Consider the following 25,166-nt stretch of genomic DNA (forward strand, 5'->3'; position numbering starts at 1 on the left):
AGAAAGAAAGAAAGAAAGAAAGACTGCGCAAAATTAACGCAGCATTGATTTGCAAAAAAAAAAAAACGTGTTACGTCACGAAAACAGCGCTTCAAACATGGCGGACAAGAGTAGTCAAGGGGAGCCCAAACCAGAAGCCCAGTTTGCAAAGAGAATAGATCCTGCAAAGGAGGCTCTGACCAGGGAACAACTGCAGTTCATCCGACAAGTGGAGCTGGCGCAGTGGAAGAAGAACTCAGCCAAGCTCCGGGGTCGAAACGTGGCGACAGGACTCGCTATCGGCGCTGTGGTTCTCGGCATCTGTATCCTTTACCTCTCTGTTACACAAGGTTATGACAGCAGTACAGTACTTTACATTAAATTACAGCGCCTGCTGAGCTAGTGAAGAGGATGTTCTGCTCGGCTATGATGAATGATAGCAGTATTAGATAAGTTAGTGTATTACTGCACGTGAGTGCTTTATTACGTGCTCGGTCAATGTGAACCCGTGATGATGTCATGACGAGCAAGTTATTGACTTACACTCGGTCAAACTCTTAAATGTGTTTACTGCTGCTGTTAACTAATGTTTACACGTGTACTGTCCAAACACACCAAACACTGAAAATCGGGCGAATCTCTACCGATATATCGGCCTTTGCGATATATTAGCGGACCTCAAAGTCATGTTAAGAACATTGTTTATAAATATTAACATATTACAGTACGCCATCTGATACAAAAACCCCTAGTAACATAACACTAGCTAAAGGTTAGATGCTAATGTTAGTTTAAAGCTTAACAATACTCACCCACTATCCTCTTTTCGTTCAGACAGGCACAGAAATCAGACACGTGTTCCAGTTGGATTTGTTTCTGTTGTTGAGGTTGGACAGAATATCGGTTAAAATGTCTAAGGACACCTCTCCAAACCTCGGGTTCATTGGTTCCCTGGTGTGCAGTGAAAACATAGTATTTCCAGCCATTTGTTAGTAAAGAGTAATCGTCGTCACAACAACAAGCGCTGAAAGATTTCGTTTTTTTCCTCCAGAAAGCTAAGTCACGGAGCTCATTCAATACTCAACACGTTTAATTTTATTTTTTAATTTTTTTTTATATGTTAATAATAATGTATATTTATACATACAAATATATTCGAGACGAATTCCAATTAAATATAATTTTTCGAAATTTCTTAATCGAAGCACTACAACGTCGACTGTGATTGGCCAATTCTGAGAGGCGTTGAGAAAAGTAGCATGAACCACGTGACAACACCATCAACACGATGTTTTCATTGGCCGTAAAAAAAAAACTGTTGTTAGTATTAGTTCTTGTTTTAGTAGTGACACATTGATAAATTTCGTCTAGGGGCTAAGGCTTTTAGAGACCCCCAAATACAATATGCAAGAAAACAAGAACTATAACATAAAACTACATTAACTGAAGTAATTCATTTTATTGTATTTATACCTGATCAGTGATCTACATAATTCTGCCCGTTCATCAATCACGCTTCACAATTAATTAATTATATTTAACTACACTACTAAAATAAATAACCAAGCGCTACATGTAAACTGCCATCAAATTATGTATTATTATTTATTATATTATATATTAATATAATAATATTAGTATTAATATATTATATTTTATTATTATACCTTGAAAAAGAAAGAAAAAAAAAAAAAAATTGAAAGAAAGAAAAGGAAAAAAAGAAGCAAAAGAAAGAAAGAAAAAAAAGAAAGAAAAAGAAAAGAAAAGAAAGAAAGAAAAGAAAGAAAGAAAAAAAGAAAGAAAAAGAAAGAAAAAGAAGAAAGAAAAGAATAAGAAAAGACTGCGCAAATTAACGCAGCATTGATTTGCAAAAAAAAAAAAAACGTGTTACGTCACGAAAAAACAGCGCTTCAAACATGGCGGACAAGAGTAGTCAAGGGGAGCCCAAACCAGAAGCCCAGTTTGCAAAGAGAATAGATCCTGCAAAGGAGGCTCTGACCAGGGAACAACTGCAGTTCATCCGACAAGTGGAGCTGGCGCAGTGGAAGAAGAACTCAGCCAAGCTCCGGGGTCGAAACGTGGCGACAGGACTCGCTATCGGCGCTGTGGTTCTCGGCATCTGTATCCTTTACCTCTCTGTTACACAAGGTTATGACAGCAGTACAGTACTTTACATTAAATTACAGCGCCTGCTGAGCTAGTGAAGAGGATGTTCTGCTCGGCTATGATGAATGATAGCAGTATTAGATAAGTTAGTGTATTACTGCACGTGAGTGCTTTATTACGTGCTCGGTCAATGTGACCCGTGATGATGTCATGACGAGCAAGTTATTGACTTACACTCGGTCAAACTCTTAAATGTGTTTACTGCTGCTGTTAACTAATGTTTACACGTGTACTGTCCAAACAAACCAAACACTGAAAATTTAACCTAATAGTTTTACTTCAATATGTTGTATTTTGAGCGGATTTCACGGTACTAAACAATATCTAGCTCATTTATATCCTTTTAAAAATATTATAAAAAGCTAATTTCAGAAATAAATTTCCATGAGGAGTGTATAATTGGCTTGCTTTTTGTTTTTGTTGAACGTAAACATACACAGCTGCTGGTAGCCATCGACTTCCTTAGTATGGTTAAAAATACTATGGAAGTCAATGGCTACCAGCAACATTCTTCAAGATATCTTTCGTTTTCTGTGTGATAGAACTTTCATTTCTGGGTGAACTATCCCTTTATCTCTCGTCAGATGGTAGAGATATCTGTTTGCCTTCACCAGCTTTCACAGATGGCTACACTTTCTACTCCGTCTCCCAAGAAAGAGTGATGGATGAAATAGATGAAGAAGCCAGAGCTGCGAAACTACAGGCTCCGAAGACCGGAGCCAACTGAACTGAGCACATTTATCTTCAGGAAGTGTCTACACTGACAACAGGAACTGACAAGGGACAGAACTGGCATGACGCAGACGACGCCAGAAGATGGCGTCACATCCATTGAAACCAGGGCTGGGCAACTTTGGTCCTGGAGGGCCACTGTCCTGCACAGTTCAGCTCCATCCCTGTAGCTTTCTACTGATCTTGAAGATATTGATTAGCTTGTTCATGTGTGTATGTTCCCTTCAGGACCAAAGTTGCCCAGCCCTGGTTCGACCCAAAACTCAATATTTAACCACCATAAGGAGAAACCCTTCGTTTTTGCCAAAGCAGTTCTACATGATTACTATAAAAATGTGTTTCTGAGATGCAGTTCATGGAATATGTTATCATCATATTGCTTGTTGTACTATGAATATGAATACTTATCAGTAATTCTGCAAATACATAATCAGAGTAAAAATTAATTTATACAAGGTTTTGTTTATGTTTGTGTTTTTTATGGACCCAATAAAAAGATGATGCTGCAGTGTCTAAAATAAATACTCACGCCACAGTCATCTTTATATTTATTGACTTTAATGTACAAATATACTACATCGTCATCATAAGATAGAGAAGGCACAGCATGGAAGTGTTGCATTGCACATGGAAGCGATCGGTATAATAAAGCATCGTCACATTTATCTCAATCTAAAACACATTGGCTGTGTTTGTGTCTGTAACTGATTTGCTTGTTCGCTGCACACATAAAGGCATTCGTATGATTTTTCACAGTTTTTAATGAGCCGTGAATGGATCTTCTTGGGTTGTCGTATTCAATGACCCTCAAACGCGTGGAAAGATGTGATGCATCAAGAGAGAAACCCAAGTGAAAATACAAAGCCAAATACATCATTAACATCTTTACTCTAAATAACATCGTTCATATTCCGAATCCCTCTTTAACATCATGCAGGTTGGTATCTCATAAGTTCATTATGAAACAAACAGTGATTTCACCATATATTGTACACAATGTTTCCACTCTAAAACTACAGAAAGCATAAATGTTGGAAAATCATACTGTGTTGATATTACAATGAAGAATAGCGAACGCACTTTTATTGACCGCCCTTTGTAAACATCAGCAATAAATCATTTATTAATGACTCTTCTGTGGCTTCACAAATGGGACTTTGAACTTCACGACAAAGTGCAGTGTGCATTTTGCATCTGTCTTGAAATTTATAACTCATACTTTAATTTTTGGTGCGATTTGCACATTGATGGAATAAATCGTAAAAAATGAAAATTTGCTGAAAATGTACTCATCCTCAGGCCGCCCAAGATGTAGGTGAGTTTGTTTCTTCATCATATTTGTATAAATGTAGCACTGCATCACTTGCTCAGCAATGGATCCTCTGCAGTGAATGGGTGCCGTCAGAATGAGAGTCCAAACAGCTGATAAAAACATCACAATAATCCACAGCACTCCAGTGCATCCGTTAACATCTTGAGAAGTGAAACGCTGCGTGTTTGTAAGAAACAAATCCATAAGACAAGACATTTTAATTGTAAACTGTCACTTCTGGCCAAATATGAGTCCATAATCCATAATAACGCTTCCTCCAGTGAAAGTCCATCCCCTGTCGTCTCGTCAAATCAAAATCCAGCCACATATTTAAGGACAAGAACTCCAAGGCACTCAAATTGTAGTGAAAAGTTAAAAAGCCTTTATTACATCACTGGCTTTATACGTTCAGCCACATATTTGTTTAGAGCTGTTTTGGACTGTTTTTACTTGTTATATTTATCAACTGATTCAGACAGGATGAATTCTTCACTGATATTATGGATTCTGGACTCATATTTTAGTAGGAAGCAATGGTTGGAAGTTAGAAGCACCTTGATTTGTTTCTTACAAACACGCAGCTTTTCACTTCTCAAGATGTTCACTGATGGACTGGAGTGGTGTGGATTATTGTGATGTTTTTATGAGCTGTTTGGACTCTCATTCTGACGGCACCCATTCACTACAGAGCATCCATTGCTGAGACACTGATGCAATGCTACATTTCTACAAATCTGATGAAGAAACAAACTCATTTACATCTTGGACAGCCTGAGGATGAGTACATTTTCAACAAATTTGGGTGAACTATTCCTTTAACATCACCATATTAGGTCAGTCACAGTCAGACTGATAAAAGACAATTTTATATATATATATATAAACACGTATATAAACATAGACTTCAAGGTTAAGAAGTTCTACATCTCCATGGATGAAAATCTCAAAGCTGGCATAATCAATGCAAAAATAATATATATATAAGCGTGTGTGTTTATCCCACCCACCCTAAATCAGTTTTTTTATTTACCATTGTTTTTATTCACATTTAGACTATAAAAGAGACCCTATCAGATAATAGCAGAAATATTTCTGGAGCGGATCTACAGAGTTCATGCTGATTACTGCGTGATGGTCTGGAGTTTCTACAGCGCAAACACAGGTAGTAGAACAGAAACAGCAGGACAGCTGATGTCCAGTAGTGGACTGTTGATTCAGATGTTTGCCCGTTCAGCAGGTCCAGGCGGATTTTAGAAAGTGCAAAGAGACAGTCGAGAGTCAAACTCAGTGCTGAGCCTTCAGAGAGAACGTCACAGCATCATAAAACAGCAGAGTCCCGCCAAACCATTGGCTCTTCACAGAATTAAGCAGACTTAATTAGTGCATATGCACTAGAAATGCGCCTTCTGACAGCAACGCTGGATTCTCACAGCATATTACGCTTAGGAAACTACATTATATATTACAATCCCGATCTGTCCAGTTCAGGCTGTGAGGATAGGACTGGATGGTGTCTGTGTTTCTGGGTGGCTGGTTGTTTAGAGTTTGGTGTGGTAAGAGCAGTCATGACTGGATGAGGTAGTCTGATGTACGTAGTCCCGCCGATGTACCAGGCGAAGGATTCTTACTGACAGGGAAACAGAAGAGAGAGAATCATTAGAGGCATTCGTGGTGATGGAAACCAAGGGTTTGTTTTACAAGAATGCATCCTACAGACAGACTTCAGGAACTAAATACTGTTATTAAACGAGGGAACCCCTGAGCTGTATGTAGTGCCTGGAATCAGCAGAAGTATCGTACCATTCTAGTAAAATCAGCGGCGAAAGTCACTCCTTTAGTCGGCCGTGAACCTTCCTGGGAACTGCTGCTACTGTTACCGCTCAGAGAATTTTTCCGCATGATCCCTGTATCGTAAAGAACGATATTAAATATTTCATTCGGTCATTCGTCATTTTCATTTAATTCAGAATAATTGCGTATTATGCTGACATCACTTAACTTAGTTAGCTAACATTGAAAGATACTTCTTAGAATTTTAGAGATCCGTTTGATGCATTTTATGCTCGTTAGTGCCAAATCCATTAGTTATAAGCTGCTATGCATGTATGGATGCTCCCTTGAAAGGCAGCTGCCAGTGTAGGTGGCAAACAGGAAGGCAGCCCACTAAGTTTTGATATGATAATGTTTCGAATCTTTAACCTGTTAAAGGCAGAATGTCGACTCTCTGGAGGCTGTTTCTGCGAGACGACGGGAAGTTTCCTCCTTTAGAGAGTCGGCGCTGGCGGCTGGAGAGCATTGCGGCTGGAGATACGATACAGGGGGGAGGAACCTTCCCCAATCTGGCGTACAGCTCCTCTATCTCCTGCTTCTGCACCGCCTGCAGAGACTGCACCTCACACAGATGCCTGAGAGGGAGAAAATGAGGATTTAGCCCAATCGACCCTATCCCAAATATCACAACTCCCATACATACAATACATATTTTTCATGCATTTTTTAATACATTCCAACTTGAAAATCATTACATGTTTGCCATTATAAGAACCTTTAATGGAATATGGAAAGGTTCCATGGATGTTAAAGGTTCTTCATGGAACCACGGAGCTATAAAAGTCTCTTACTTCTCCCTCAGCTCCTGTAGCTCCCCCCACATCTCCTCATCCTCGCTCTCTGATTCGTCGCTGCTCAGGTAGGAGGAGCTGCGCGTGTGGCTCATCCAGAGGTTGTGGAGAGGCGTGGCATACGGAGGGCTGCCCGTGTTTCCGTCCCACACCCTTCTGTCTGTATCCATGGCTACAGAAAACCCGCTGTCCACCGACGTTCCCATGAGAGCCGGGCTGCAGTCCGCTCTGCGTCCCTTCTTCCTCCTGTACTTCTTATCCACAGGGATCTCTTCATCATCATCATCATCATCATCATCAACAACGTCCTGCTCTTGCTCATCGATCTGTCCCTCTCGGCCTTCTTTTTGATTGTTCTCCGTCTCGGGCTGCTCAGCAGAACTCAATAAATCACGCGGAGCCTCGCAGGAAGGAAGAACGGAGGGGTTTTGGTCCGGTGACCTGATGTGATTATCCGGAGGGACGACAGGTGGAGTTTCAGTGGGTGTGGGTGTTTCTGTGTGTCTGGCCGGAGCAGGAATCTCTTTACTGGGGGAAACTTGAAAACGGCCCACAGTTACAATCGACTTTGGCTCTGTGAGAGAGAACGAGAGATGGGAAAGGTGCAAAAAGATGTAAAAGACTGCAAACATGCTTGCAAATGCCCTCAAGCATGATAATAACGATGCAGAATTATTTTATACTGTTGTCACATGACCTCATCACATTGCCTTTGAATGACATACAGTTATCATCCTGAAAATTAAATGCTTTTTTTTGCCTTTTTAACCCTCTGGTGGTCTTCAGCCATTTACATTGGGAAGGTTTAATTTTGTATTTAATTATTTAGTTAATTATTTTACTTAATCAGAATGGTACAAACTCAAACACAAAAATCTTTATATATATACACATATATAAATAAACGGGGTAGTCGTGGCCTAATGTTAGAGAGTCAAACTATCAATTATTAATTATTAAATTAATTATAACTAAATTAATTAATTTAATTATAATATATTATTATATAATTGACTGTTTTGATTGAACATTATAAAACATTTTTAAATGCATATTTGTATTATTTTATATAGAAATAAATGATGCATAATTTAGAGGTGAATCTGGTATTATGATACAAGATATTAAAGAATCAATGCTCCTGAAACAAAATATAGTGCATTCATTAAACTGAAAAATCAAAAGGAATTTTCTGTAAAAATGTCCAATAATGAATCAGAAAGGGATCAGATCTGTAATAATTTGTCACGCGGGAAATGAAGGTGCAGTCAGTTGCACAATAGGCAGCATTTAGTGCATTCTGTAATATTCAGTAAGTATGATGTTTGTATTCCATTCCAAACACAGCCAACACTGCTCTGCTTTCAGAGACAGAGAAAAACTGTGAACCAAGGAACAAAAACCGCTTTGGTTGCGCAAGACCGACCAGGGCTGTTCTAGACATGTGGAGCCCCCCCACCCCCAATAAAAAGCACTTGAAACAAATATGATTTCTAACCTTTTCATTTACACATTTCATTTTAAAATGTGTATACTTTTAGTTTCAATTATACCATACTGGTCAAACATTTTTAAAAGAAGTCATTTATGATCATCAAGTCTGCATTTATTTGATCAGTAATACAGAAAGAGCTATAATATTGTGAAATATTATTACAATTTAAAATAATGGTTTTCTATTTTTATCATACTTTAAAATAACTATTTCTGTGAGTCAAAGCTGCATTTTCAGCATCATTACTCCACTCTTCAGTCTTCCTTTATTAGATATCGAAAAAAAAAAAAATTACTGACCCATATAATTACAAACTTTCGAACGGCATTGTTACAAAAGATTTCGATTTTAAATAAATCCTGTTCCTTTTTTTTTTTTTTTTTTTTACTTTTCTATTTCACAATAATATTACTGTTTTTTTTTTCCCCGTATTTTTGATCAAATAAATGCAGGCTTGTTAAGCATAAGAGACTTCATTTGTTCATCATTTGTTTAGCAATTTATTCACAGTTCCTGAATACCACTTCAATGCTTTTATCATTTTTTTTTCCTAGCTGGGCACCAATATTCACTACACTACTATTGTCATATTATTATTAATATTAATTAATATGATTCCATGTATTGCATTGCTACTAAATCAAGTGGAAGCGAAAAGACATTTCTAGCTGAAAATGAAATAAAGTGTTCTGGTAGAGCAGGATTTTAGAAGATACACACATTTGAGGTTTTTTGTTTTTTGACTTAATTTTTGTAGCTACATTGCTAGTGAGCCAATGAACAATGAGGCTAGTATTCTGCGTATAGGGATGTTACGGTTATGGAGGCCCTAGGCAATCGCCTCCTCTGCCTGTAGGTCGGACAGGCATATTTAATAGGTGTCGACAAACCCTTTAACCATTAAGCATTATAAAACTACATTATGTAAGAAGAAAGTGTAGCAGGAAGCAGGTAGTGCGTAACTGCAGGGTTGCATAAGTGTGTGTAAAAGGGTCGGGGTGTTTGTGTTCTGGGTCAATATCTTACCAGATGGTGAAGAGATTTCTTGGCACTGGGATGCTCTGGTAGTCTCTGGCGTGGCCAGGGGGGACGATGATCTAGGACTGGATGACGACACTTGGAGTGAACGCAAGAGCATTTTATTCAGGCATTCTTCCACATCTGGGTTTCATAAGCGAGGATAAGCACATTCAAAGGTACTTAAGCAATGTTAGCCATTGACATTCAGTCATATAAAACGTGCTCAGAGTCAGAACAATTGCCAACACTATGGAAACAAACACAGTCATAACACAGCAAAGCTAAACATTTACTCAATGATCAGAGCAGAGGTCACCAGTTTGCGTATCATGATTTAGATCCGGACCCATCAATGGTTCCACCCAGGCTGTGAATCAGTTATCATATCCACACATTTTTATCATTATATATTTAATAAAAATGTAATTATATATCACAGTTTACTGGAAATGGAAATGATGGTGTAAAGAAATAACTTTAAAAATATACATATTTTATGAAGCGATTCATTTTTTTATTATTTACATGATTAAATAAAAAAGAACATTTGAATTAAATGTCATGAATGCACATTGCTCATTTTTTAGCTATAAAAGTAATTTTGGGACCAGTGATTGCTCAGACTAATTATATTGCACTGTAAAATGAAAAGTAAGAAAAATAATATAATCATTTCTTTTAAAGTTTAATTGTAAAATCACAATACTTATATTTATGGCTGTCTTAATTTCTTCATTTTCAAACCGTAAACCAGCTTTTATTTTAAGCAGAAAACCACAGGGAGCTTCTCTTTTGTTGACCAAAGCTGGTTTATAAGCTGTTTGGGAGATGATTGACTTATGTTATGTTAAACTGACCCAAACTCAGAACAGATGTGGCGTGTGGAGCAGCGTTTACTGCAAACCGAGCCACTGAAAACACTGGATCATGCATGACAGTGCATATATTTATTTATTAAACCGCAGCCTTTGCAATTTTATTTCTGTTTATTTTGCAGCTCTTAAAACAAATGTACAGACTGGCATAAAATGAGGCTTACTCTGCTATCTGGACTCGCTCGTGAGGAAGACGAGTGTCCGGATGAAGACCCGGGGCTGCTCCGCTGCTCTAGTAAGTGTCTGGGGAAAGCGGGTCTGTATCCGTGAGGATATTCCTTGGAGGATTCCTGTGTGTACAGCATTCCTTCTTGAGGAACTGTGGACGCTGTCTGCTGGCTGGATGTGGAGATGCCGCTGGGTGAAGCAGATGTTGGAGTAGCTCGGGAAGGAGACGACATCGCAGTGTCCCGAAACTGGGAAGCCAAGGTCTGGTAATACTCGGCCATCCCTTGGTTGTACGCCACCTCCGCCGGAACAGATGGAGGATACTGGGGCGCGTACATCGCGGGGTAACCGGGCTGGAACCCCGGCATGGCCTGTGCCAGACTCTGCGTGGGCATGAACGAATGTGCCATGCTCATGGCCATAGACAGCATATTTGCCAGCGAGAACAGGGGTTGAGTGTGAGGAGGCCACATGGTGGGAGTATGAGTCGGAGGGGGAGACATCAGGTTGACGTCGGAAACAGGACTTGAGACGTCCGAGCTGAAGGGACTCGGGGAGCCCGGGACGGATGAAGGGGACGAGAGGGAGTATGACGGACTGCTGTGTAAGCGGGACAGGGGAGCGTGGGCGGGTTTGGGGGAGGCTGGGTGAGGCGGGTACGGGAAAGGGAAGTGGGTTGCGGGGTTCATGTATGAGGGCATGTACTGCTGCATGTGAGGTAGTTTGGAATGAGGCATTCTGGGATCAGGAGGATAGACTGAAGCTGATGGGATGTGATGAGGATGAGGAAAACCTGGGAAAAGACAAAAAACATAAGTCACAACAGTAATTTGGAGTGAGATAGAGAAAGTTGAACAAAAAAGCATGCAGCTGTGATATTATACGACGAGGATATTATAGTAACTAAAACCTTTTTACAGGAAATAAATTTCAGCTAGTTGTCAAGGCAACATTTCTCATGTTCATTTTGACAATGTATAACAATAAAGCTAAAACGGAAATAAAAATTTATAAAAACTATATAGACATTTTAAAAAAGAGACAAATAGCAAAACATAAACTAATAAATTGGGGGGGGGGGCAAAAACGCTTTCAAATTTGTAAAACTTTTTAAAAAATTAATTAAAAATGTAATTAAATATTGATTCAAAACTAAAACAGTACATCTAAAATAACTGCTGTGTGGTTGCTCATCACAAATGTTTAAAATTTTTAATTGAAAACTGAAAACTGAAAATATATTGAGCTTGCTAAATGCATAAATGTAAAATGTAAATGTAAAATATATTAGTACAAAATTGGTTATGGACTGATATTTCAGATGTTTTATTTATTTATGTGTATTCATATATATATATATATATATATATATATATATATATATATATATAATAAATATATATATATATGTGTGTGTGTGTGTGTGTGTGTGTGTGTGTGTGTATTGGATATTTAATTATTAATGCTCTTTCCCAATTTTCCCAAACTTTTACATTTAAAAGTTAATTTTTAAAAACACTCATTATTTAATACCATTGTTATATGTAATCTATAACATTGTCTAAACTAACTGTGCTGTACATTACAATATTGTGATGATCTCACTTGTAGAATCTGAAGCGGCTGCTTTTACCTTTACCTTAGTGTTTTATTTCTAATTCATTTAGACTAAATTGCATAAAGTTGTAATATTGGCCATTTATCATTTCTCAAAGTTGCATGACTTGAAGTATCAATCATGTCTGCAGCACAAATATGTGGTTGAGTTACATGACAAAGTTAATAGCGATGCAAACAAAACCAGTTCATAAACATCTGAAGGGTTGTTCAATATACACTATGCATCTATAAGTTTATATAGAAACCATTTAAAATATCCTGGAAAGATCTGACACAAGCCTACTTTGGATGTACGCCTAGCTAGAAGGCTCTCCAGAAAATAACAAAAGCTACTTTTGCAACTGATTTAATCACACTCATTCATAAGCGATAAACAAACCTTGATTGCAGTACTCATGTGAATACAGGCAATGATAAATGACCGTAACTGGTTCCTCCTGTACCTGCTTTGTGCAAGCCAAAGCAAACAGGATGAGATGTCACCCTCGCTCTATTTCACACACCTATGGGCCTGTCCCATCACCACTCATTGTGCATCTGTCAAAGCCGCAACACAATAAACCTTTCACACAGTGCCATCTCCATGGCAATACACAGAGTGTTGTCTAACACTGTATCTGATGGGTCCATTACGTCAACAGCCCCAGTGAACGATCGTGTTTGAATTGTAGCATCGATGAAGCCAGCAAGCCTGACATTAAGGAAAATAAAAACCAGCTGTGCATTGGCTTGTTGTGATGCTCATTTTGTAAGAGGGTGTTGTTGTTTTTTTGTGGTATAGATTTTTTCTGTAGACATCATAACAGTGGCTCTTGGTTATATCTGGATATTCTTTTTTTTAAAAAAGTGAACAAGCAAGATGCATCATGGAGGCATGGAACAAAATGTTCCGTGGGAGGGACAGAATAGCACCAGCAGTGGTGGAGGGACTTGGTGGGGGTCTGGCAGGATTTGTGGGTCTTGGTATTTCATTTACGACAAAGCTCCCCGATGGGGAGAGCAGAAACGCTTACAAACAGATGTGGGGAGCAGATCAAATGTCATTAGCTGTCACTTTGATGAACTGGGTTGTAAACTTTCCATTAATGTCTTTTTTTTCTGTCCTTCCCAAAATGTATATGCAATTGACTACTGTTAATACAACACTGTAGCTAAAACAGTAGCTCTTTGGCTTGATTCTCAGGGAATGCATGAACTGATCAAATGCATACCTTGAATAGCATCTGCCAAATGCATAAAAGAAAACGCAATTCCATTTCTGTAGGTAGATCTGGTCTTTATATAGTCAATATTAACATATTCAATAATAAAAATGACAAGCTTTAAATATCACTCTGATTCTTTAAGAATTAGTAAGTCACACCACAACTATAACGCTAAGGACAAAGAGAAACAACAGCATTGGAATCTCTTTCCGAACTATTTTTTATAGCCGGTGAATGAACAATCAGAATCCATCTGACTTTAAAGAGCTCAAGCATTCAAAGCGGCAGACGACAAAACTGCAGCAAGCTTATAATAAACAGAACTATATTATCCTCCACTGGTGTGAATGCTAATATTGTTATCATTATTGCTATCGTTAAAGTTATCGTTCTTAGTGTGAATAGGTCTTAATTTTGTATTATCTTCAAAAAGTATAATATGCAAATTTGGTCACAACAGCGTTGTGGTTTTATTCAAAAACTCAAAATGTTAAATAATTGCATTTGAAATCAATTTTATTTCATTGTTCAGTCAAATAATGTAATATTTAGCATTTTTTCATGTTGCGCTGATTTCACAAGAAATTCAGTGTCATAATCTTTTTTAGTCTTGTAGTCCAAGTAGTAAGTTCTTGTTTTTTTATTTTTATTCTGCTTTCACAATAGGAAAAATATATCTATGAAAGCTTATTTTTTCCACAAAAAATAAAAAATAAAAAGGTATTTGCAACTCTTTATCTCACAATCTAATTCAATTCAATTCAAATGTATTTGTATAGCACTTTTCAAAATTAACATTGTTTCAAAGCAGCTTTACAGAAAATGCATGGGTCTACATTACAATTCAGACTTTGTTTCTTTCATTTTAATTAAATAGTCAGAATTGCAAGAAAAAAAGTCAGAATTGTGAGATAAAAAGCTGCAGTTACCTTTTTTATTTCTTAATTTTGTAGCAAAAATAAGCTTCAATAGATAACCGACGGGGTCTTATGATCATGGTCACGCGACGCGATTTAGTAAACAATATCAAATTAGTTACTCCAATGTAAAACACACAAACAATTTTCACTTGCATCTCTCTCCATCTCTATTTTTAAAAGGGATGCTCTAAAACTTTAAAAACTTCTGATCACTATTCAAACTCAATTAAAAATAAAGGTCATTTATGGGCATCTGTGGTTCAACGAAGAACCTTTAACATCCATAGAACCTTTCCATTAACAAAGGTTTTTTTAGTGAAAAAGGTTCTTTAGATTTTTTAAATGTTCTTCAAACTAAGAAAACAATCACTGGAAGGTTAATTGAGGAACCCAAAAAGCCATCCTAGGTGTATATGACTTTCATCTCTCAGACGAATAGAATCACAGTTATATTAATCAAATGTCCTGGCTCTTCCAAGCTTTATAATGGCAGTGAATGGGTGTTGAGATTTTACGGTGGATGACGAAGGTGTAGCGTAAGCTCCGTTGAGAAGTGAGGAACGTGGAAACGCAGAGGAGAGAGCTAAACAAAACACTGGTAACAAATAAGAAGTACAAAACAAGGATTTGTAAAGAAAAATGTCAGGGGATTTCGATATAAGCCAAGAGGAGACTGGTTTTCCTTTGCTGTAAACAAAACTTGGTTCTTACAAAACTAGCATATTCTCACCGGAGCTTACGCAACACCTACGTCATCCGCTGGACTCCACTCTCTCATGAACGCACGTACAACAGTTAATGGAGGCTAGAGATTACAGTTTATAATGTTTAAATATGGATATTTGTCTCACACACTTCAGAAGGCCTTTATTAACCCCCCGGAGCCGTGTGGAGCACTTTTTATGATGGATGGATGCACTTTATTTTGCTTCAAGTTCTTGACCACCATTATAAAGCTTGGAAAAGCCAGGAATTTTTTAATATAACTCCGATTGTTGGCCTAAGATGGCTTGAGGGTGAGTAAATCATGGGGTAATTTTCATTTTTGGGTGAACTATCCCTTTTAAGTAACCATGGGGGCGTTGTTATAACAGACCAGACGCCGTATTGTTTATCTGTCAAAATGACGTCTGTTGATGTTTTAAATGCTGTTTAGGTTAACACAACTTTCATTATTTTTTGGAACCGTGAAGACAGCATTCACAGCCCACAAACAAGTTGCCTTCAGCTAAAGCAATTACCCAAGAGTCCCATGAGCAAGGCGGATACAAACTGCATCTTTGAGTCACTATATATGCAGAAGGCGACGGTTACAGCCTGATGACATTTAGAGAGCGGCCAGCTTTCATTCCCACTCACAGGAATAAAGCAGAGTTACACTGGAGAGAAGTGGTCACTTACCTGGGGCATTATGGAAAGACTGTGAACGTAAGAGTGGACGTGTGGATGAGGTAATGTCTCCAGCGGCTCCCGGAGGAGAGGCTCTTGCCCCGGCGCCCAGACCAAACTCTGCTGGAAAACCCACATGTATATGCGTGAAAAAGGTGCTGGATTGAAAGAGCTTGAAAGAGTTACTTCATTTTGGCATCATCAATACTCAATGGCAAAGTTTATGTAAGCTTACCTGGTAGTGAGGAAGAGGAATGAGCTCGTGCCAGACTGTGAAGGTTTGGCTGTAAGGAAAAACAGTGCGTTTTATATTAGAAATGCACTGTTTTACAGAGGCTTCATTTACAGTGGGAGAATGTTTTTGAAAGAGGTGTCTTATGCCCATCAATAACACATCTATTTCATGATAAATACAGTTAAAAAGGTAAAAAATTGTTTATATGGGTTTTTTGTTGTTGTTGTTGAAATCATACCTATTCTAAACCTTTAACCTGTTTATAGGGATAGTTGAAATATCCCTTTTACTTAAATTTGAATTTTATTTAATTATGATTTGTTCATATTTAATCACTTCAGCAGTAAATACAACTCAATCCAGTAAAACCTGCATTCTATCATTTAATAACATTGTGCAATCCTGTCATTTATTTCATTCTTGCAAAACATTCCAATTTTAAATGCATGGTACTGAGAACTGAGCGTTTTGAAGCCAGCAGAGGCTAACTGGGAGTAACAGTATTGACTTCAGACTGCGGTTTATTTATTAGCGTAATATTCTTTAATGACAGAGTGCTTAAGTTTAATTAAGGTTAAGAGCGGTTGATGTCTAATCGCTTAATCTCTATGAGCTCCTTCACAGCTCGCTCTACTTCAGCCATACACACAGGAACAGTCATTCTGCATACGATTTATGCCACAATTAACATGACAATCACTCTCTATGGACGAAACAGCTTATACACACATATGCATAAACTCCACAGCTGTGCCGCTTATTGAAAATGAGGCCTGTGGTTTGGGTACAAGGGTTACATTCTGTCATATCCTCCGCCCTTTACACTCCGGCTTTGAGCGTCTTGATTGAACGACGCAGGAGACTTCAGAGACGAGCATTAGGACGCCTGCAGGGAGGAGGTCTGGGATGCAGCTACTCTCGCACGGCTGGTTGTAATCAGGACCTGGTCTGCATCCAGCGGCCCGCTCTTGAGTGGAGGTTACGCAACCCCCAGGGTACCACGCATGAGTGTGTGGGTGTGTGTACCTCCATTATGCTGTTATAGATCTCTAAATCCAAATAAAACAGCCATTGTTCTGCTTCTCTGTACTAATTAAGACATATCTGCAGATCTGTTGACTGGCAGGCTGGGGTAAACGGAGACTGTGTTTTGTTCTGCAGAGTTTGGACACGACGTGAGGATTTTAATCGCAAAGAACTGCAAAAAACACCACAGTGTCTGTTACTGTATCTCACATATATGATATATACATACATGTAGTAACATTTTATTTTAAAGGGATACTCCACCCCAAAATGAAAATTTTGTCATTAATGCCTCACCCCAATGTCGTTCCAAACCCGTAAAAGCTTTGTTCGTCTTCAGAACACAATTATTTTAAGATATTTTGGATGAAAACCGGGAGGTCTGTGACTCTCCCATAGACTGCCAAGTAAATAACAGTGTCAAGGTCCAGAAAAGGTATGAAAGTTGTCGTCAGAACACTCCATATCTCTCTTCATATCACCATATGCTGCGTATGCTCTTCTGTGTCATCCACGAGGGATGGTTCACTCCATGTATCTGCCAAGGGATCTAAATACACATAGAAACAGCGCATCCTTGTGGCGCGGATGATACAGAAGAGCATACGCAGCATACAGTGATATGGAGAGACACAGAGGAGACTGTTGACAAAGGAACTGTTGAATAAAGTTGTTATTTTTGTTTTCTTCGCTTACAAAAAGTGTTCCCGTCGCTTCATATAACCCAGATTGCACGTTTGATGGCAGATGGAGAATTCTGACGACGACTTTCATACCTTTTCTGGACTTTGACACTGTTATTTATTTGGAAGTCTATGGGACAGTCACAAGCCTCTCGGTTTTCATCCAAAATATCTTAAATTGTGTTCCGAAGATGAACAGGGCTTTTACGGGTTTGGAACGACATGGGGGTAAGTGAATAATGACAACATTTTCATTTTGGGGTGGAGTATCCCTTTAAGGGCCAATTCTCACTATTAGCTACCACATTGGCTGTGTATTAGTACTTATAAAACACATATTAATGCCTTATTCTGCATGACCATATTCTAGACCCCTTAATCCACCCCCATACCTAAACTTAGCAACTACCTTACAAACTATTAATAAGCAGAATATTAGAAGAATACTGAGGCAAAAGTTCATAGTTAGTTAATGATGAGAACTGGAAAAATAAAGTCTGAACAAAACTGTTACTTAAAAACAAAAATGTTAAGGACACACATGTATTTCTGTTTTATTAAATAAATTCATGAAGTGTTATCCTTCAGCTAAACAATATAGTCCCAGACATGCAAAATGTGGCCAATATTGCATTTTCATGATACAGATACAGATTATTTTCATGTGGAAGAACATTAATGGATTGTTTATGTATTGTTTCTGATTTTTGAAACTATAAAATGAATTGAATTTGAACAATGACTAAAATATAATAATAATCATCATCTTCATAATAATGATAATAATAACAATGTGCATTATAAACATTTAAAAAAGAATATTTAATAAAATGTATATGATATAATATTTGCAGTCAATTTGTTTTTTTATTATATACTTTGGGCTATGTTTAACTGTAAAACTGTTAAAATTATACATATTTTGTTGTTTTGATACATATTCTGTTGTTTCATGTTGAATATACTGGCATTGCTGGGTGCTATTTATAAAAAAAAAAATTTAAAAAAAGGCCATTATCAGAACCGATAACTATTTAAGTAAAAAAAACTATCCATTGTAAGTCTTCACTGTCAATCTATCTTTATTAACATCTTTATTTTTTCTGATGTTTTTTGTAATTTTGGAGAACGAGCTCTGTGATTACGTGGGTTCCCTTAAAGCCTCATTTACATTGTAAATAGCGGAGGAAATCAGAGGACACTGAAATGCACACAGATCTCAACCAGCTGCTCATTGTTTAGTGTCCTCTTTTGTGCTGCCCAGAACAGGACAAAGTGGTACAGAACACGCCTCAAGATCACCAGCTAAACCTGAAACCCTCATTTTCAGATACAACACACTCACCACATCAAAGAACTCAAGATATGGAGTGTGTAATCGCTTGATCAGAGCACACACCCTTACCTACAGCCATAAACCATCATTCATCCACTACCGCAACTACCCAGACATCTTTAAAACACCACTCTCATAAAATTATCAGCAATTACTGCACAAATCTTGTGCTACAAACAAAGCGGAAAATAAAACTATGTGTACAGAACAAATAATTGATTTAACAGGACCAGTAGGTATTCAAACAATTATCATAATCTATGTTATACAAATTATACACTTAAATCATTATTGCATTGATAAATTATAGTATATACGCTACCTGATTAATATTTTTGGGAAAAAAATTATACATTTCCAAAGTTCAGAAAAACCAGCATTTATTTGAAATCGAAAGCCTCTGTAACTTTATAAATGTCTTTACTGTCAATTTAATGTGTCCTTGCTAAAAGTATTATTAATATTATTTATTATTCCTACTTACCTGGAACCTTTGATTGAAAGGCATCAAAAATATGAAGCAGCACAACTGTTATCAACATTGATAATAATCAGAAATGTTTGTTCAGCAGCTAATCAGCATATTAGAATGATTTCTGAAGATCATGTGACACTGAAGACTGGAGTAAAAATATTTTAAAATATTATTGTTTTTGATCAAATAAATGCCGCTTTGGTGAACAGAAGAGACTTCTTCTTACAATGAATTATACCTAATATATATATATATATATTATATATATATATATATATATATATATATATATATATATATATATATATATATATATATATATATATATTATTATTACATTATATTACAAAAATATTATAAATAAATAAACTATTAATAAATGGCTTGGTAGTTGTCACAATGCAGTGGATAATGAATGTGAGTGAACTGGACAGGTTTCTTTACGTGCAGCCTCACCTGAGAACCAGAGAGTGAGTTGACGGCATTTATATACGAGGGACGGGCGACTCCGTAGCTTTCATGGGGACTCGATGAATCCTTCCTCATCATAGATTCTGCTCGCTTAATGATGTCACCGATGCGGTGAATGAAACCTTCCTTTTCTGAGGGCAAGATGAACTCATTATGCACCGAGGGGGTGAGAGAAAAAGAAATAAACAAAACCAAGTGAGCAAGCCTGACTTACGAAGCCCATCCATTCTGAACGCTGAGGGCGAACTGGCTATGGCACACGTAGCGCACGTAGACCATACGGGGATCAAGGGGGCTCTCTGTGCAATGCAAACTACCCCTCGACTACTTAAAATGAAACGTGCTTAAATTGCACGCTTGTGGACACTCTTTTAATTCAAGGCAGCTTTAATTAAGTTTGTCCACAAGCTGAGCTTTTACACACCACTAATAGCAGTGGGTGTTCATGCTTGGACCAATAACACGCCAGGAGTGACTCTGCGCTGCCAGGACTCTGAGACCAAACAAAGAGCTTCTGTATGGGAGAAAAGGAGCTGCATGCGGTCACACAGTCATGTAATCCAACACACACACACACACACACACACTTATTGAGCAATACACAGGCAGACGCTCATATAGACAATATACGTCCATCACTCTTACACACTCACTATTACAATCTAAGCCTCACATTCATGGAAAATGTCAGCAGTTCATTAATATTCTATTTATACTTTGACGTGAACTGGTAAATGCATTTTGTTATGGCTGATCTGAGATTTTATTCCTCCTCTTCTAAATGCATTACTCCAAAACACACTGGTGCTCACTTCTTCAGTGCAAATTATATGTATGTAATCTGGATTCTGAATCCCAAAATTACGTACTTTTAATTGGATTATATATTAAAATAGCATACATATTAAAATACTCATAATCAGACTACGCTGTAATTTTTTTTTTTTTATTTTAATGGTAAAAGATTGTTGCGTAAAAACCTGTTCGTTAACGGCAAGTACCTTTATATACGTTGAAAAACCGTAATAGAGCTACACACAAAAAACAAAAAAAAAGGTACAAAAGCTGTCGGTGGGACAGTATCCTTTCAAAAGGTACACCTCTGTACCTTTTTTTTTACCCCTGAAGGGTGCATATAAGCACCTAAAAGGTACATACAGTATTAGTGCCTAAAGTGTATATATTAGTATCTTAATTGTACATAATTGTAATATTTGGAAAAGTACTTCCCCAGTGACAACTTTTGTACCCATTTTTTATTTATTTTTTGGTGAGAGTGTAACATGACATTTTAAGTATTTTTACAGCAAAATACAATTAAATACAATGTTTGTAGCCCTCTGATGCAGTGCATGAATTATTAAATCACAGAATAACCTATGACAAATAAACATAAAAAAAAAAAATTGGATTAAAAAATATTAGACTTTCTTCACGTTATATAAGTATCTGAGGTGTTTGCAGTATGCAGGCAACTTTCTATCTCCACATACACAACTTTTTATTACTTGTCTAGATATTGGGGACTCGGTGCTTCACTGCTATTTTCAACCATGTTAAATTTGCGTCAGGTTTAGTTAATGGCATTTAGCGATCTGGCCATCTGCTGGACACCATGCATCAGATGACATCAATCAAAAAAAGGAAGAAAAAATAAGAAGTAAAACAGAAAAAAAGAAATGCAACATTGCTCTCCTGCGTCTTATAATGAGGGACAAACAGAACCAGATGCCTGAAACAGTGGGTGATCCGGGGCATGTGCTAGTCAGATTATGACAAAATAGCTCTGAAATATATAGATATATAACAGAAAAACACAGTATGCGTATGTGTATAATGTAATGTGCTTTACTATTTAAAAGAAAAACCTAAAAATATGGTAACACTACCAATAAGGTTTCAATTGTTAACAACAGTTAACTATTTTATTGTTAGTTCATGTTAACTATTAGTAGTTATCAATAAATCAATCACTCGAAATTTAATTATGTAAAAAAAATAGAATGAGAAAGTAAAGTGTTTGCCTACTATTTGTAATAACTTATTTGTTACAAAGTTATTATAATAACTTAATTTTGACAGTTAAAAATTAAAGCCAGTGTTGTCAAAATAAAAGTCCCGCTTCTGACAGTTGTTGGCCAAATGGAAAAAATCGGTGCTATATGCCTATAATTAAAAAATGGCAAAAAACATAGTAATCTTAGTTTTTAATTTCAACATTTATCAATGAATTCAAATCAAAAGTTGTATCTGTTACTATAATTTAATGGAGCTGAGTTAACGTGAACTAACAAAGAACGGATGTATTTTTATTAACTAACATTAACAAAGATTAATAAATAATGTAATAAACAAACAAACGATTGGAAGGAAGAGAGGGAAATGGGATCGGGAAAGGGCCACTAGCCTATGGCTCTGACAATCTCCTATCTCTAATCCAATCTATCACAGTACGCTCTGCTAAATGAGAGAGAACTGGATACGTGCCTCACTGAGGACTTTCTCACAAGGTTTTCACTAAATGGCACTCAAAAGAGCATATCACTCACTGATGGAGGGGAAGTACAACATTTGCTCGTGGGATTTTCCTGATAAGGGCAGCAGTGGGACATTTGTGTAGCTCTGCTACAGCTGATAATGTGTGTGGTTGTGTGCTTACATGTGTGTCCCATGACTACTAATGGATACTAATATCCTCATCCTAATGTAGTCAAGAGATTTGATGTTTGATTTAACAACTTTAAAAAAATAAAAATAATAAGCCATTATGAAAAGAGAAGACAATGTGTTAAAGGGATAGTTCACCCACAAATGAAAACCCTGTCATTAATTACTCACCCTCATGTTATTCAAAACCCATAAGACCTTTGATCATCTTCAGAACACAAACTTACTAACCTGTCCTTACTAACTTTCTGGGCCTTGAACGTGTCAGTTGCATTGCTGTCTATGGAGGGTTACAAAGCTAAGCAAAGGTCTTATGGTTTTGGAATAACATGAGGGTGAGTAATTAATGACAGAATTTTCATTTTTGGGTGAACTATCCCTTTAACGAATGCATTTAAGATTTTAGGCACCTACCATTACCGCAGCAATGTCTTCAGGGTTGTCGCCATCCAGGTCGAATTTGAAGGTGACCATCTTCTCGTTATGGGTCTGTAGCTGACACTCAACCACCCGGTCCACTTTATCAGACACCTGTGAGGAACAACACACACAAATATTCTGTATTTCTCATCAACTGAAAAGGCTTTCATACATTTTGTTGGGATGTGTGTGCAAGTGTGCACTGATCATGGTCTGAGCTTATTGTGTTTGACTGTGTGTTTACTGTTTATGTCTCTAGCCTTTTGAAAATGCTAATAAATGCAAGCCAGAAGGGTTCTTTATAAAACAAATGACTGAGGACATACCGTACCCATGCAGAGAATGATCACACATGGACAACTGCTAAACATCTTGAATTCACATGTGATAAATATTGCCATTTGCACTTATAACGATTTTTGATTTCTATCATGGATTTACAAAAGTGGAGAAAGGGAACGGTGGGCGGTTAAGCTCAGTCTTCAACCGATATATCGGTAAGTTAAGTCATCTTCATTTAATAAAATCTAAAATATTATAAACTATACATTATAAAATACAGATTGTTTCAAAGCAGGAAAACAACAATCAGTGATGCAAACTTCATCAAATATGAGACAAATTCAAATTCTGCTGTAAAGCAGGTTTTAAAAGACAATAGCATAATTTTTCAGCTTGTATAGTTTATGTGTTGTTTAACAAGTTTGATTCAGCTATAAGCAGTTCTACAGAAGGCAACAGTATCATTATTCATCAGCAAGTTCAGGTTTCATTCTCAAGGCTGATATATTGGCCGATATTTGGCATTGTTTAATTATCGGCATCAGGAACTAAGTTTTTTGTTTGTCTCAAAACTGTATTTTGACAGCGCTAAGAATTGTCAAAATTCTATTTTAATATCTTTAAAATACAAAATTTGTTATAATTTTATTTAGAATAAATAAAAAGCTATCTTTTTCATATGATTTATTTTCAAATAATTTAATTTAGTAAATATTGCTAAATTAATATAAATATCATTGTAGCATTTACTATCTATAAAATTAAACAGTGCAAGGTCATATGAGCTTTATATGGTTCATCGGCCCCCCTGCTCTCTAAGATAATCGGTATCAGCATCAAACATTAAAGTATACATATCGGTCAACCTCTAGTTAGTTTGATGCATACATGACTAAATGAAAAGTTAAATTATCCTCACCCCTGTAATGCGAAGACGGGACCGCATTCTCCTCCTAAACAGTTTCCCTGTTGTCCGTCTGCCAGCAAACTTACTCCCTCTGTCTGACAGTCCATCGTAGCCATCGCTCAAGCCTGAGGTCACATCTGAAGCATAACTGTGAAGAAAGGATAAATTAATTACAGAAGACTATGTTTTGCATTCTATGGCATTCAAAACTGCAGGAAAATATCTGTTTGTGCACATCCATGATACTTACAGCTTTCATTATTAGCGATGTTTGCTAATGCAAACATACTATTACATGCCATATAAACATACAATTGACCTGAAATATAAAACTTCTTTGTGCAACTCACCCCAAACCATTTGCAAAAATCAAGTTTGTTATGTTAACCATCAAATCAACACGACTAGCACTTTGTACAACCTAGTAAACTTATAAAAGCACAAATGTGAACATCATGTTAAGTAAACGGGTGTTTGGAAGACCTGCAGTTAAACAGAGCCCATAAAAATGGTTCAATAAGCACAAACCACTGAGGAATTTCCCTCTCTCATCATCTCAGCACCCTTATTTGTTTAATATCAGGTTTTTAAGGGAACACGGTACATTTAATGAGCGCTGTGTTCCCATTTATTAGGTTTTACAAGTCTGAAGTAGTTAAACAAGCTCTGTGTATGTTCTTCTTTTAATTGTTGGCCTATGACCCCGTCGATCGTCAGTAATGTCCAGTGCACAGAACCCTTGTGAAAAACAAGTGTGCTTAATTGTGTTGAATGTGCACTTGTCGTATACTTTAAATATTAAAAGTATATTTTAAAAAATTGTACTTGTAGATAATACATTATTGAAATAAAAGGCCACTTTAGTGTACTTAAAGAGTTACTTTCAAAGATTCACTGTATCTTAACATACTTTTAAAAAGTGCACATTGTAATAAAGTTTTTATAACATAATAAAGCACATGTAAAGTACTTGATTATAATTTTAACTGTAGGGGTTTATATGTAATTACATTTAAAGTGAATATATTTTAAATGTACGGAACTTCAACTTCATCATTACAAGTTGGCAATTACAAATATATTTAAGTACATGATATACAGGTTTCAATAGAAATAACATTAAAGCATTTAATAACCTTAGCAATTAAGTATTCAAAAACAT

At 36.9% G+C, this 25,166-nt stretch overlaps 2 protein-coding genes across 7 annotated transcripts in view; one reads left to right on the forward strand and one right to left on the reverse strand.

Annotated features, from left to right (window-relative positions):
- Window positions 1-64: 64 nt before the first annotated feature.
- LOC122146945 (cytochrome c oxidase assembly factor 3 homolog, mitochondrial) lies at window positions 65-3,557 on the forward strand. 2 transcript variants are annotated; one of them, XM_042767117.1, is made up of 2 exons: window positions 65-302; window positions 2,769-3,557. In XM_042767117.1, exons 1-2 carry the CDS (start codon window positions 98-100, stop codon window positions 2,870-2,872), a joined length of 309 nt encoding a protein of 102 aa, XP_042623051.1. In that variant the 5' UTR covers window positions 65-97; the 3' UTR covers window positions 2,873-3,557. The 2 variants fall into 2 exon arrangements, with proteins under 2 accessions (XP_042623051.1, XP_042623050.1); XM_042767116.1 differs by lacking the exon at window positions 65-302 and adding an exon at window positions 1,885-2,100.
- Window positions 3,558-5,041: 1,484 nt separating this feature from the next.
- wnk4a (WNK lysine deficient protein kinase 4a) overlaps window positions 5,042-25,166 on the reverse strand; it is a 55,905-nt gene continuing 35,780 nt past the window's right edge. For 2 of the 5 annotated variants that reach the window (XM_042767118.1, XM_042767122.1), the window contains 11 exons: window positions 24,017-24,152; window positions 22,811-22,926; window positions 19,714-19,888; window positions 15,738-15,786; window positions 15,515-15,625; window positions 10,365-11,161; window positions 9,332-9,422; window positions 6,811-7,384; window positions 6,389-6,594; window positions 5,990-6,093; window positions 5,042-5,816 (listed from right to left, as the gene is read on the reverse strand). In XM_042767118.1, the coding sequence (XP_042623052.1) occupies window positions 5,814-5,816; window positions 5,990-6,093; window positions 6,389-6,594; window positions 6,811-7,384; window positions 9,332-9,422; window positions 10,365-11,161; window positions 15,515-15,625; window positions 15,738-15,786; window positions 19,714-19,888; window positions 22,811-22,926; window positions 24,017-24,152 (2,362 nt within the window). In that variant the 3' untranslated portion in view covers window positions 5,042-5,813. Of the gene's footprint in view, window positions 5,817-5,989; window positions 6,094-6,388; window positions 6,595-6,810; window positions 7,385-9,331; window positions 9,423-10,364; window positions 11,162-15,514; window positions 15,626-15,737; window positions 15,787-19,713; window positions 19,889-22,807; window positions 22,927-24,016; window positions 24,153-25,166 lie in introns of all 5 variants that reach the window. The other 3 variants (XM_042767120.1, XM_042767119.1, XM_042767121.1) reach the window with 3 other exon arrangements.

Source organism: Cyprinus carpio, chromosome A12 (assembly GCF_018340385.1).
Source record: "Cyprinus carpio isolate SPL01 chromosome A12, ASM1834038v1, whole genome shotgun sequence".
Taxonomy (NCBI): Eukaryota; Metazoa; Chordata; class Actinopteri; order Cypriniformes; family Cyprinidae; genus Cyprinus; species Cyprinus carpio.